The 14,189-nt window shown below is 33.9% G+C and overlaps 1 protein-coding gene across 1 annotated transcript; it reads right to left on the bottom strand.

Annotated features, from left to right (window-relative positions):
• Positions 1–1,133: 1,133 nt before the first annotated feature.
• Positions 1,134–13,042, bottom strand: LOC122595173 (protein PHYLLO, chloroplastic). The gene is made up of 27 exons (XM_043767503.1): positions 12,914–13,042; positions 12,614–12,826; positions 11,650–11,867; positions 11,479–11,557; positions 11,291–11,405; positions 11,026–11,120; positions 10,886–10,939; positions 10,712–10,780; positions 10,518–10,622; positions 10,244–10,438; positions 10,055–10,153; positions 9,032–9,598; positions 8,527–8,754; positions 7,947–8,246; positions 7,808–7,875; positions 7,569–7,727; positions 7,168–7,416; positions 6,947–7,064; positions 6,687–6,842; positions 5,554–5,796; positions 5,294–5,461; positions 4,719–4,862; positions 3,335–3,778; positions 2,510–2,803; positions 2,276–2,433; positions 1,679–1,786; positions 1,134–1,569 (listed from the first exon to the last, which is right to left on the bottom strand). The coding sequence occupies exons 1-27, from the start codon at positions 13,001–13,003 to the stop codon at positions 1,308–1,310; spliced, it is 4,998 nt and encodes a 1,665-aa protein (XP_043623438.1). The 5' UTR covers positions 13,004–13,042; the 3' UTR covers positions 1,134–1,307.
• Positions 13,043–14,189: the final 1,147 nt, after the last annotated feature.

Raw genomic sequence — 14,189 nt, 5'->3', positions numbered from 1 at the left:
TCTATACACTTATAAATGTGATTAAATTAATAAAATTTTTTATATTTTTAAAAGTACTAAAAAACAACGAACGTGAATAAATGACATATTGCTGAATAAGGTATATGTGTACAAAAGACAAAAAAATATGATTAGAAATGAAAGTAAAACACAAACATAGAATATTCCAATACAGCATTATATTGCGAGTAATAGCAAACAGTTCAAAGCTCCAAATGTTTAAATTAACAAATAAAACATAAACGAAAACTGGATTGACCGTGCTTCAAATTCATGTCTGCCTTCCCAGCAAAAACCTTAACTTTGCTAAACAATACTCACAAACAGATAGAGACAGCCTTGACTTCCACAAGTCTACTGTTTGCAACATTATATTGTCCAAATATTAAACCCATAATTTACTTGTCAGCTAAAATAAATTTTTGCGATCTTGTAGGAAACACATGCATTGATACATGCATACTGCACCTGGTCGTGATGAAGTACTGCTAAATTCCATTCCTTCAATGAATAATAATCTGGAAGCTTCATATCAAACTCAGCTATTTGCTTAGCAAGATACTCTAAATCATGTTGTTTAAACCTTCTAGGCCACAATTGTTGATTGTGTTCACATGTTTTATTAAACAAAGAATTATATAGTGGATTAGCTGAATGCATACGTTACTTGAATCAAATTTGACACACTTCCGGACGTGTGTCAAATTTGATTCAAGTAACGTAGACATTAACCACATCATATTAAACAAAGAAGTATATAGTGGATTAGCTGAATGCATGGAGACGGAGTGCCTAAGAATTCCTGTAAGTTCACATGTTTTATTAGTAGGGTTTTGATCATTTGAAAACTAAAATTTTCGTGAAAACTAGAAAACTGCCAAACACACTGTGATCTGAATTTAACACAATGTGTTTTAAATATGTTTTTCGAAAACACATTGTGGTAAGTTCATATCACAGTGTGTTTGAACAATTTTCCGATTTACAACGCTATCAAAAACACACCGTGATTTAAAACTTAACACAACGTGCTTTAGGTTACACAATAAAAACACATTGTGTTTTATAAAAACACATTGTGTTAAATTCAGATCACAGTGTGTTTTGGTCAGTTTTCTAGTTTTCACAAAAAATTTAGTTTTCAAATGAATATTTCACTTTATTAGTATACCAAAAGGATATCAAGCAAGTGCACAGATCTCGGTCATACATATTCTAAACATAGTACATACGTTTCACTGTTTCAGAATGCCGTAATTAATTTGCCAAACAATTCCCCTAAATTTGCTCAACCCAGCTAAACTCTGTTAATTATCGAGCACGTTTAGGCTTGCTACAAAATCTGCTATTGAGTGGATTACAGGGAGTGGATTCTCGATATGGACAGCATGCCCACAGTTAGGAATCTCGACCATTGTAAACGAAGGTTTGACAGAACCATGTATTGTTGCAGTACCCTCAGCAAGTTTTAAGTACATGCTATGAGCAATCCTCTTATATTTATCATCTTTCTCTCCAACAATAATCGTAAGTGGGGTTTTGTTGTGCTTTAGATCTTCCCACAATGACCTATTATATTATAAAAAAAAATAGCATGTATACGAGTAAATTGTTAAGGATCATTGCAAAATAATCAGTAAAATTACTTCAAATATCTACTACTAATGAACAGACTTACGGTTGTCTTCCGATACTAAGGTCAGATACAGCTTTCGCTAGCATCTTCACGTTATCATGTTTCAAGCGGCTAGCAACCATCTGATCAAACCGTGGATGGCTTCTTAAGCTGCGTGATTAACATGTTACAATCAGAATCATACATATAGTCAGATGTATTGTTTAGGGGTCTTTAGGTGTACGTTTCGAAAGAGATCAAATGAAATCGAATCACCAGAATGCTATATAAAACAATATGTAGGAAATAGTGTTTGGATATGCTTCCACCGTTTGAAGTTGCAAGAATAGGAGTGTCAGCAAACTTTAATTAATAAAAACTCATTAGAGATGGTTTGTGAGATGGAGTGAATGCCATTCAGATTAAATTAATATAAAGGGTAAATAACTAATTAAATGTTTACCTAATATAACCGGTTTTATCACATCTAGTCTAAAACCAATTATTTGGCTCATTTAAAATAAAATAATCAGAAGCAAAATTTGTTTATCCAGATATAAAAACAGATAATCATGACTGGATAATGAATTGCGCAGCACAAATCTGAACACCCCCCTCATGAAGCAATGCAACTCTATGACTGAAAATAATTCAGATTACCTTTGCCATAACTCTCCAGAATACCATGTTTCGATGAATATATCTAGGCCATAGGATGATAGTGTGCTTGCCAAAAAATCATCTTTAACACTCCGAACATTTCTCAGCACGTCATCATCTATTCCAGGGCTTCCAGATATTATGACTACTCCTTTGACCTTAAAGAACAATCAGCAATTAGTCAAAACCCTTTATAAAATATGATAGGAAATGCAGATGTATCGATTTATGTACCATATTGCTGCATCTCACAGCCATATATAAAGTGATTCTTGCTCCCATGGAGTATCCAACAACTGTGACTTTTCTAGTGGTTAGAAGAAGAAACAGCTTGTCTAGCATGGCTGCAACTACATTAACTGACAAATCAACTCCCCGAGCCACGTAATCATTGGCATGAAACGTTGAACCCCCATGACCAGGAAGGTCAAATGCAATGCATCTTGAAGACGCTGACATAGTCTTCATTATGGGAACCCAATCTTCGCTAGTCCCAAGGAAGCCATGAAGAAATACGACAACGTTATTCTGCAAGAACAAAACATGTATTTGACTGCCTTTGTCCTAAGATAACAGCTTTACGCAAATAGAACTTTAATTGATGCACATATCAGTATATCACTACATTAGTAAAATTGGGATTTGTCAACTTTCTAGAGATTGGTACCTCAGTTATATTAAAAGAAACTTGAAAAACCTTCTTAATGTACTAAACAGTAAACATCTCTAAGAATCTATGTTAGCAGCATAGAAACTAGAAGTGGAAAATAAGCTGGTCAGATAGGTTATATACGGTACATCGTACATGTCATAATGTGTAACACTTTCATCCAGAAAATTTTAACTTCTTATAATTTTTAATTTCAGAAAATTTATATATACTGCAGTAAACGTTCAACCTGTTTGATCTATTTCGTTTTTTACTTTTGACTTTTACCAGTTTGACCTGTTACAGATAAAACATATCTCAAAATCAACCTATTCACAAGTGAGTCGAATTACCACCTCTAAAAGAGATTATAAATTTATAAGCTACAAGAATAGCAGAATCTTTCTTACATTTGTTTTGTCTCCAAGTTCTTGCACATTTATGGAAAAGGTTATACCCTCTACATCCACGTTTAATTTGTAATTCCATACTTCCTCGGCTTTAAAACTTCGGATTACTGAATTCTGATTGATATTGAACTCGCGCAATTTCTGACCAGCATCAAAAACAGATGTTTTACCCTGGCTAATACACAATGACTCAGTGATTATGTCTTCTTTGAGCCATCTGAACGTTCCAAGACCATGGGCCACCGATGATGCTGGTTCGATATCCATGATTCTGCGTATATCTTCATTTTGCATTTCAACAAAACAAGAAAATTGAACATATGCTGATAAAGCTAATCCACTTTCAAACGCAGAACTGATGACAGCTATTTTCCCCTGTTGCTGAGCCCATCTTGCAATGAATGCAGCCTTTTCAAACCCACCAACAAAGCTCGGTTTAATAACCTGGAAACAAGAGTTTATCGAAGTTTAACTCGTATAGTATAACAAAATTCTTTTTTCTAAAGGTATGTTAACTAGAGATAGGGAATGCTGTGAAATAAATAAGGTGGATAATGGCCAAATGGTTGATTTTATATGCCGGTCAGCAAGTTTGACATATAACACTTATGTCTTAAATCTTTAACTCTTCATAAATAATCAACATGCAAATACAACTACATATAATAACTTATTTAATAGCCATATAATTTTGATTTTAGGGCCTTCCTACGCATATGGGAGAGTTGATATGTCCTTATAAAACTATAAAATATCATAAATACCCTTCAAAACTGCAAAATATATAGAAGATTTGTCCTTTCAAAACATTAAAATATTCATATTTAGTAATATATACAATGTAATCATAACTAAATAATCTGAACTAAAACTTCAAGATATCATGAATATGCTTGTAAAACTTCAATCGATTGATAAGCTATATGAAGATGTATAATACGGATGAATATATGGGTGGGTCTGGGTGAACATAGAAGACTTTGAAATAATATCAAGGATAACGAAAATAAACGTGAGAAATCTTTTGAGAGGGGGGGCGGGGGGGTATAAAATGGTCATAAAGTTTTTAATTTACATTTAGCAAGCGTAAAATAAATAAATTGTTTATTTAGATGAATATGATTTTTTTTTAAATGATACTGTGAAGAACTGTAAGTATACATATGAAAATATCCCAAACATAGAGATAACTTAATTTGCGACCTGTTTCCAATTTCGTGGTTTTATAAAATACGTAGATATGTTATCTGATTGACCCGTTAAAGACTAAACATTACTTGAATCAAGCCATTCATCAGTAGAAAGGTTGAAATCGACACCTCTAATGTAAACAACATGTAACGGAAGTTCAAAGAGGATTTCCTTTAAGGTTGCCATTACTTACCACAGCAACAATTCTGTGGTGCGAGAATCTAGCAAGAATTTGAAGAGGATTTTCCTGAAGATTGTCGATGGTCTCATCCAGGGCTACAGGCAGGCCACTCTCTTCACAAAATTTAATTATATCATCTTCATCATTTACAGGTTCCTGAAATTTGGCATGTCGAATATCTTTTAAAGTTGACAAGATTTCAACATTAGAACACATATGTACGTTAGCTATTGTTAGAAAACAAATATACACATGTAAAAAATATGCATAATAGACTAAGCTGTTAAAAAGAAATTAAGAAACATAATCTTTAACAAAATAAAAATTGAGGCAAGCTAAGAAAACTTTTGCCCATACAGTTGCTGTAGAGTGAAGTGGAAACTTCAATCCATTTACTTATGAATGGGCCCAATTGGTATATGTTTATTTCTGGTATAAAAAATGGGTCAAAGCTCAAAAGTCACGCAAAGTGTACTTTTAATGCATAAAAGCCCTAAATAATTTTAGTATAAAAGAACATATTATTATTACCCAATGTCCCAACTAGTCTAACCCACCCACGTTGTCACCTCTTCTATACAGGATACCTCAATATACTGCAGTGCGGAGTCTTTCACATTACGGCCAAACTGAAGAGCTTCATCAAAGGACCATTTCCTGTTCGCATCAGCACGAAGTTGAATATGGAAACCAACCTTCTTCCTTATCTCTTGAATTACTAAAGCATCTTCAATGGGATTGGCTCTACGTGCCACCTGCGAGGAGAGTTATCATGAAAATTACTTGATAATTTATCGTTTCATATAAGCATTACAAAAAGCAGAATAAAAAACAGCAGTTTGCTTACTTTTAGTTTAATTGCGGTAAAACCCTCTTCGACGAGTGCAACTGCAACACAAGCTACTTCCGCAGGAGTTCCATCAGAGTCGATAAGTGCACATATCTTAATATCGGATGACTTTCCAGCCCGTTCTTCTTTAGAGGACAATGGATGGAGTATATTTAACATACTAGAACCTTCTGATGCAGCTATAGCATTGAGAATGGCCATCTCCAGACCACATCTAACACTAGGAAGAAGTGAACCTGGCTAGATATCATGCAAAGAGCACAATTTAAGGTTTCGAAATGATTCCAACAAACAATATCCTTGAATCTTTGACTCTTTGTTCTGTTATTGAACAGAACAATTGTATACTTCAATAAACTAAGATGTAAAAAAAAAATGATTAAATATAAAACTTTCTACATCTTTATACATGTTAGTGCTCTTTAGGTGTTATCAATACCATAATACACCATATATGGCAGTTGGGACCCATTTACTCGGAAAATGCGGCATCTCTAAACGATCAAACGGGTAAAATAAGATAAAGATTAGATATAGAGAAAAAGTCAGAAAACATGTCTGCTGATTGAATGGTTGAAGATCTCCCAAAGCATATTTTCTGTGCATTAATCTTTTACATTTAAAATCAGATGATTATGACTTTTAAAAACAGTATAATTTCTGTAATAAGAATTTAGGGTGTGTTTGGTTTGAAGCATTAGAATAAAGGAATGGGCTTGAAAAACATTCAAGTTGTTATTTCAACTCAACAAGATTGGCAAAATGTAGCAAGTGCGAGTTTTACATATCCCATCTTATATGGTGCCATGGTGGGTTCTGTCTCACAGACGCTTAAGTCACCATTCTCCCCTTTCTGATACACACACAATCATCTCTTAATAAGTCTCTCTGCTTTATTAGTTTTAATATCTACTTTATTACCTCCCATTGTCTTTCGAACCTATACAATTTATAAACCTAAATATCTGGAAAAACAGTGTTCCAAAATCCGGAGCAACCTAACAAATGCATTTTAACCACGAACTACATCAACCATCTCCAGAATCAGTTATGACCTGCTACCCAAACTGCCCAACCCCTAATTGTTGCCACCTCTACCATAAATAAATGATAAAAATGGTTGTACATACTGGGATTCCTAATGCAGTCCATATCCAAGAAGAGAATGATTCCTTTAAAAGAGGAAGGGATGAATTAAGGGAAGCTCCTTTGATAATATGAGTAAGAAACTGAAGCTGCTCCTCTGCATCCACCAGATTTTCCCTGTTAATCCCTAGAGGTGCTACCTGCGGCAATAAGATTTTGTATTTAGTGGATTATTTTTACCATATTATACTCATTTTACATAAAGCATAAAGTTAAAATCTAGACCTAAATGACTACTTTTTACCTCCCCAATTCCTGTACTTCCATCTTCAAGATACAAAGTTAGTACATAGCCTTCTCTGTAATGTGTGGAATGGTCATTACCAATAGGATTTGTGGTCAGCGGAGCACAAAGTTGAATCCTGTCATAAAAATTTGTAGAGTCTATAATAAATCATAGTAGCATGGTAATAAGGTTCTGATCTTTATGAATTCTTTTTCATTAAAAAGTAGATAAAATCTAACCTGTACTGGAAATATTCCAGTTTATGGACTTTAAGAGACATAGAATCTTGTGAGAAAGAGCTAGGAAACGAGAGTTGTGAAATGGCGGATAAAGCAGCCTGACATGCAAAATCTCTCAGATTACTGTGAAAGTTTGCATTGGCGCTGATAGAACTCTCGACTTCTATGACACAGTCAACTTCTTCCTGTTGACTTTTTAGCATAGCATTTTGAAGCTCGTCTTTTGTGTGGACTTGCACATGCTTCACTCTTCAGAAAGATTATTCAAATAAATATTAGGAATCTTAAAGAAATATGTCATGATCTATACGCAAACCATATCTCATAATTGTCACATGGTTTACATATGTGCAAACTACCAAAAGGTAAGAGCTCTACGAAACGAGAGTAAGAACTCTTACCCATGTGCTAAACACAGGTTGTGAATTCCAACATTATGAGTAGTGTAAAAATATTGGTTCAATATTTTTTCTTCAGCTTTATTTGCAATGGGTAGAAGACTAAAAATTCCACCACCATGGTTGTTAATCACAAGTATGATCATTGGCTTCCTTGAAACCCTTCAGAAACAACACAAAACTTGAGCTATGTGGGAGCGTAAATACAAATCCACGAATCAGACAATATATAAGGTTTGTACCTTTGTTTCAGAAGTGCTAGTCCATTAGTATCATGCAAAAACGAGACATCTCCAATCACACAAACAACCTGAAATTTGAAGCTAAGAACATTCACTATTCATAGCTCTAGCAAAGAAAATTTCAAATTATAATACTCACTTTTTTGTTATGGCCCACAGCAAAACCAATGGCAGTACTAAGTAAACCATCTATACCACTGGCTCCCCGGTTCCCCACAACCTGTACCCACCAAAATGGAAATCCTGAAGTTAATTGAATGTCATTGCCACATGTAGATTCTCCCGAGTTATCCCCATACATATGTGCATCTCGTATTGGCATGCTATTTCCTACAAATATTGTAGATCCATAGTTCAGAGCTTCAGAAGTTATGTGCGCAACATATGGTTCAGTCAACGAGTTTTCCGACTTTATCAAAAAGGATACCTCCCAGTCAACCTAAAAATAAACAAAACACATATGGAGTATGTTACTACATTGTCTGCATGACATGTCTTTTACATGAGTATGGCACACCATTTATCCATGTCATATTTGGTTATATTTCTGTTCATTCTAATTTCGAATCAGTAATTCCAGATATTTAATTACTTAAATGGTTTATTGTACTTGTATGCAACTACCATGACTAAACTCTCTCTCTCTCTCTCTCTCACACGCACACACACACACACAAGTTTCCTCTCTACAAATAACATATAACAATTAAATAGAATACCATTCTGTTTATTGACCACATGAAACTGGTCCAGTCGCTGTTGATGCAAGTCTTTATGCAGGATCTCAGCACCCAATCAGTAAAATGAGTGATAGAACTATAAATCCTATGTGTTATTATATGTGACGGATCATGACGATGAGGATGATTATCAACCAATATATATGAGCATGGAAAGCAATCTTCAAGCATCTGTGAAATACGTTTGCTTGTTGTCCGGCTTCCAATCTGTATTCAAAAGTATAAATATGTCATAAATCTAAACAAATTTTGATGACAAGTAGATTAACTAAATAGAAAAAGAGAAGGGCCGTCTGAATATAAAGTAAACCACTGAATTGTCAAAAAGTTATAAGGTAATCAAGTTGGAATTATTGGTTTAAAGTAATGTGGTCTTTCAAGCGGGCAAAATTATGGTCTGTAATAAGTTGGTTACCTTTAAAAACTAGACCAAATATGGGTAGATTCTTTATATCTTTAGCTTTAAAAAGAAAATGAAATATACCTGCAAAATAACATCTGGTTTTATCCAGTTTCTGACTTCAGAAGACAGTAGGGAATGATCCAGATGATCAATAAACATAATGCCCTCACTGAGTTTAGAAAGAGCGTTTTTATACTTTCTCAACCGTAAACCTGACAAAATATCAGCTACAACCGGCCATCCAAGGTGTTTAGCCAAGAGTAGAGTTGCCCATATATGATCCTCCTTAAAAATTGCACCAACCAACAATATACCACGTTTTGCCCCTTGAATTATACCCAAGACATCATTTAAACCACCCTGATAATTTCTATGTACAAGAGAATTATGAGGTTGAATATAATTTGTAAATGGTTGACCACTAGAAACCCAAAATTCTAATCCTTTTAAACAGCTTTGACTCCATTCTTTCGGTGTATTTTCTAGAGGTTCCCGAAAAGGACAATTGATATGAACTGGCCCACATGGTGAAGAAGTTGCATGATATACAGCAGAGTCAAATGTGGTAAGAACCATTCTAGTAGAAATAATGTCTGTGGGTACAGGAAGGCTGAAAAAGTGCCTCACAAAAGAACCAAAATGGTTCACCTAATAAATCCAAAAAAAATCCATGTTAGTTATATATTTGATTACGGCAAATTAAAGAAGTCTAGTATGTTGAAAGAAATAGAGCAAATTGCATATAAAAGTAACCAACCTTGGTTTGGTTTCAATTTCAACAATTTTCGTTTTCACCCGACAGAAAGGGAACCAACTTTCATATTTTTTTTTTATCAATAATCTCAAACATCACCAATAATATAGGGTGATCTGACACTGGTATCCAGTCAAAATGATGACACATTAGTAAGTCTGACTATGTTGACTTTATGCAATGTAGTGACTGAAAACCGATTTACTAAATTCATACATTAAGTAGAAACTTTGTGAAAGATTGAGTCTTTTTGTTAGTGTAAATAAGTGTGTCACTCAAAACAGATATCAGACTAAAACTTGTCACCATAATGCAACTTGCCTGCAAAGAGAACTAATTTTACAACATACCTGATTAATTGCTTGGTTGGCTCCAGCATCCAGCAGCTCAGGAGGGCGATCTGCTGTGAGCAATAGAAGAGGCAAAGAATCTTGATAAGCCTCCACTACCTGCAAGTTATATTTTTAAGAAAATTAAAACATGAAAGACTAATCCTTGAAGAATATACGCAGTATACAATTATCATTCAGTTAACTCACAGCAGGTAGAAGATTTGAAACTGCAGTGCCAGATGACGTTATAACAACAGCTGGCTTGCGAGAGCCTCTAGCATACCCAATTGCATGGAATGCAAGTGACCGCTCATCGTAGCATGCGGTACAACTTAACATAGGATGACAAGTAGCAGCAATGGCTAGAGGAGAGGAGCGTGATCCAGGAGCTATACAAAAATACTAGATGAAAAGCATTTAGACCTTAACATTCTTGGTTAAGAAAAAAATCATCCCAGTTGAAGTTATTACTGAATCTCACCGTCAAACCAAGTCTATAGCATTCTTCAATCATTAGTGATGCCCACAAGGAATTGATGTTCGAAGATCCTTTTAAGGCACTACTAACATCCTGCAACTCATCCAGCTGGTAGAAACATATATTTCATTCTAATTAATCTAATAAAAAGAAAAAATTGCAATATGCTTGATTTTAGTACTGTAATATCAATATACCATGTTACTGGAGATGGCGAGACTAACTGAAAGTCTAAGAGAGAACTGAGAGGATGATGAAGCATCTTTCTACAGGATAAGAGAGCACTCAAGTCATTTTCCTAATTTACACTAGATAATAGAACAGAATGAAGCAACATCGAATTTAAATAATTACCAGAAGAAAGTAGATACCAGTTCCACGTGTTCATGGCTATTATTGCTCAGCAAATGAGCTTCTGTATATACCTACAAGACCAGAGCTATTCAATAAATGATTAATATCCAAGCCAATGTAATGTTTTAAGTTGAATTGTAGTGCAAGTGAATTATACCATTCGTGCATATTCATCCCCAACCATGTTGAACTTTCTTAATACAGCACTAACACATTTGTCCGGACATTCATCTTCAATAGGCCTTACAAGGGCTGGCCTAGAAGCAATTTTGCATAAAATGACAATTGCGGATATGAAAGAAACACTTGACATCTCAAACATGAGTGTAATAATTCAAACTAGCATATTTAAGGTATTTCAATATCTGAACAAATGAGAAAAGAATGACCATTGGAAAATAAAGTCGATAGCTTCAGATTACCTGTAATAAGATTGATTATAACATCAAAAGCCTCTTCATATGCACAAATGGAAGACTCATCCCATGCAAGTGTGGCAGTTAATATGGAGTACCCATCAGACTCCATTAATTCTATCTGCGGAAAAAATTTGAAACTTTACACAAAAGATGGGAAGTATTGCAACAGGAATATACATTACAAATGTTACCTGGGGAATACACATGTAAATTGATTGATTTTCATATAAACCATAAGCCATCAGATGTGCAGAATCAACAGACGGATATCTGTAAAGTGCAAAAATACCAAAAATTGTTCAGCAATATGAACTCGCCTATATGAACAAAAGAAGAATAAAACCCATATATCTCATGTTCACCTTCTAAAAGGTGTCTGATCTGCTGAACCGGGGCAAAAAGAACTTTTAATGTAAACCGCAGCACCGAGCCCGAAAATACCACGAGTTCGACTAAACGAAAGAACCTTATTGGTTGGATTCTCAACCCCCGTAGTAATAAAAAACTGAGGATATACTCCTAATGATGGATCTTGACTACAGAACCAACTCAATGCTTTTGGACCAGGTGACACAGCAATCTGCACATCACAAGTAAGCATAAATAACATATACCCTACTGCACCAAATACTATAAATAACATATACCCTACTGCACCAAATACATACATAGTATATATGTAACAAGTAAATGGAGACGGTTTTCCCTATCCAGGTTACCCACGGAAGGCAAGCCTTTTTGACTATAATGTACGCAGCCTAATCGGGGTATACCGTGACCATTTCCAATCCCTTTCCTAGTTACACCAAAGATTATACCTAGCGGCATTCAAACATGAGGCCTCTTGTAAAGATCTCAAGATATCAACCACTAGGCCACCTTGGAGGTAATTACATTGTATATTAATATGTAACTAATAGAAAAGGGCAAATCTCATTAATTTCATGGTTATCATAAACTCTTCCATTCCTTCGTCAATTGTGTCAGCTCAGTGCCACATCAACACTTCTAGTTTCTAAACTGACACACCTTTGTCAACGACACCTTGTTTGGACACGCTTAATCACACTTCTAACTCGAATAAACCGTTGTTTCGAACTTTCGTGTAACACCACATTTTATATTCTAACATTTCGACTATCCAATCCAATCCGTGTTACAACTTTCACAAGTATCAACTATCTAATGTTATTTCACAAGCTAAACCATGCACATTGCATTTAAAACTAAGTTATATTTTCATATACAAACATATTACTATTTTTTACGACATTTTCGGGATAATAACTGATGGTTTTACATTAAAAAATAAAATAAAATTAGAACCTGAAATCTGTACATTCCAGCAGTAACATTATCTGCAAGCTTAGGCTTTTGCTTCAAATCCTCAACGGCATTTTTAATTTTGTCAAGGCCAGAATCCAAAGTCAACGCAGGAGTCAAAGTACGAGTAATGCAAGCAGCTAATAGCAGTTGAGCTTTTTCCGGTTCTAGTAACTTCTTAACTTCAGCGGTTTCTCTCATCGAATTCCGAACAACCTATATATATATATATACACACACATTACATATTACATACATATATAAAAATATAATAATAAAATTATGAATGTAAATTAGGGGGACCTTGAAATTGGGATGAGGGGGAAGACGTCGGATAAAAGGGAAGATTGAAGAAGGAGGGGATGAGAGGAAATTATTGGTGCCAAAATTCATGGTTGTTAGTGGATAAGGGAAAATGAAAGCCAAAGGCTTTGTATGTATATTGATCCTTTGTATTATCCCTCCCTCCCATTTTGTCTAAATTTAACTTGAACGGTTTTACCTTCACTTTTTACTATAAATATTTTTCTTTATTTTTTAACTTTTAACGCTTTCTATAAAATATATGAATAAATTGTGTTTTAAATATACGTTATACTGACATAAATTTCGTCAACTAATCTATACTATAATATAAAGCAAATTTCAACTTTCAACATTCAATTTCAACGATATATTTATACCATATTATAAAGCAAATTCACTTTTCAACTTTCAACATTCAATTTCAACAATATATATACACATATTAATGTATGTTGTTACTTCAATGCATACAACTTTCTCTCTCCTTCATAAATAATTTTATTTCTCTAATTTTTTCAAAATCTTTTAGCTCAAAAACCGTACATCGATAAATTATAAAAATTATATGGGTGCTCTTAAAATTTCATGCTCTTTCATTAGAGATGTCATTCGATATACTTTCGACGAATTTTTAATTCCGATGGTGGAGCCCGTACGACCAAGGCATTTGACTATGATATATAACCTCTTATGACCTATCACACTTTATGACCTATCACCCTCATCATTTTACCGCCGCAACGCACGGATACTTGCTCTCGTATATAATAATAAATATAAAGATATTTACAGTCCAAGTTTAAAGAAAACAAAGTCAAAATAAAACAAATATTATTTTTTTTCAAAAGAATGTGATAAGCGGTAAAAAAAAAAATCCAATTTTAATGGTAAAAGAAATATACAGTTACTTTTTAGAAAACTTTTGTTTCTAGCTATCAAATTTAGAAAATCTCAAACATGTCTTATAGAATATAAATAAGTTTTTTCATAATTTAACATATATAATAACTTCAACTAAATTTGCTTTTTCTTTATAAAATGAATAATTTAACAAATTACCTTCTCTTTTAAGGATTTAATCACTTACAAAAACCATTATAAAAAAATAGTTGGATGTCATGCTACGCATATATTATACTAGAAACCTAATTAATTACTAAACTTTGAATAAAAATGTAACACAATTTATATTGGGGAAAAATTATAACAAGTATAGTATGCCTACATACCTAAAGTTTAAATTTAAATTATAAGAGTCAATAAATAGAACATA

The sequence above is a fragment of the Erigeron canadensis genome, chromosome 4 (genome assembly GCF_010389155.1).
Source record: "Erigeron canadensis isolate Cc75 chromosome 4, C_canadensis_v1, whole genome shotgun sequence".
Lineage (NCBI taxonomy): Eukaryota > Viridiplantae > Streptophyta > Magnoliopsida > Asterales > Asteraceae > Erigeron > Erigeron canadensis.
The sequence above is the reverse complement of the archived record's forward strand: the minus strand, read 5'-3'. Positions and strand labels throughout refer to the sequence as shown.

Excerpts from the sequence above, each read along its gene's own strand:
- LOC122595173 (XM_043767503.1), bottom strand. The coding sequence starts at position 13,003 with ATGAATTTTGGCACCAATAATTTCCTCTCATCCCCTCCTTCTTCAATC. Across the intron at positions 9,599-10,054 it reads CCAACCAAGCAATTAATCAG|GTGAACCATTTTGGTTCTTT; the intron begins GTATGTTGTAAA and ends TGGATTTATTAG. Across the intron at positions 1,570-1,678 it reads CTTAGTATCGGAAGACAACC|GTCATTGTGGGAAGATCTAA; the intron begins GTAAGTCTGTTC and ends ATAATATAATAG.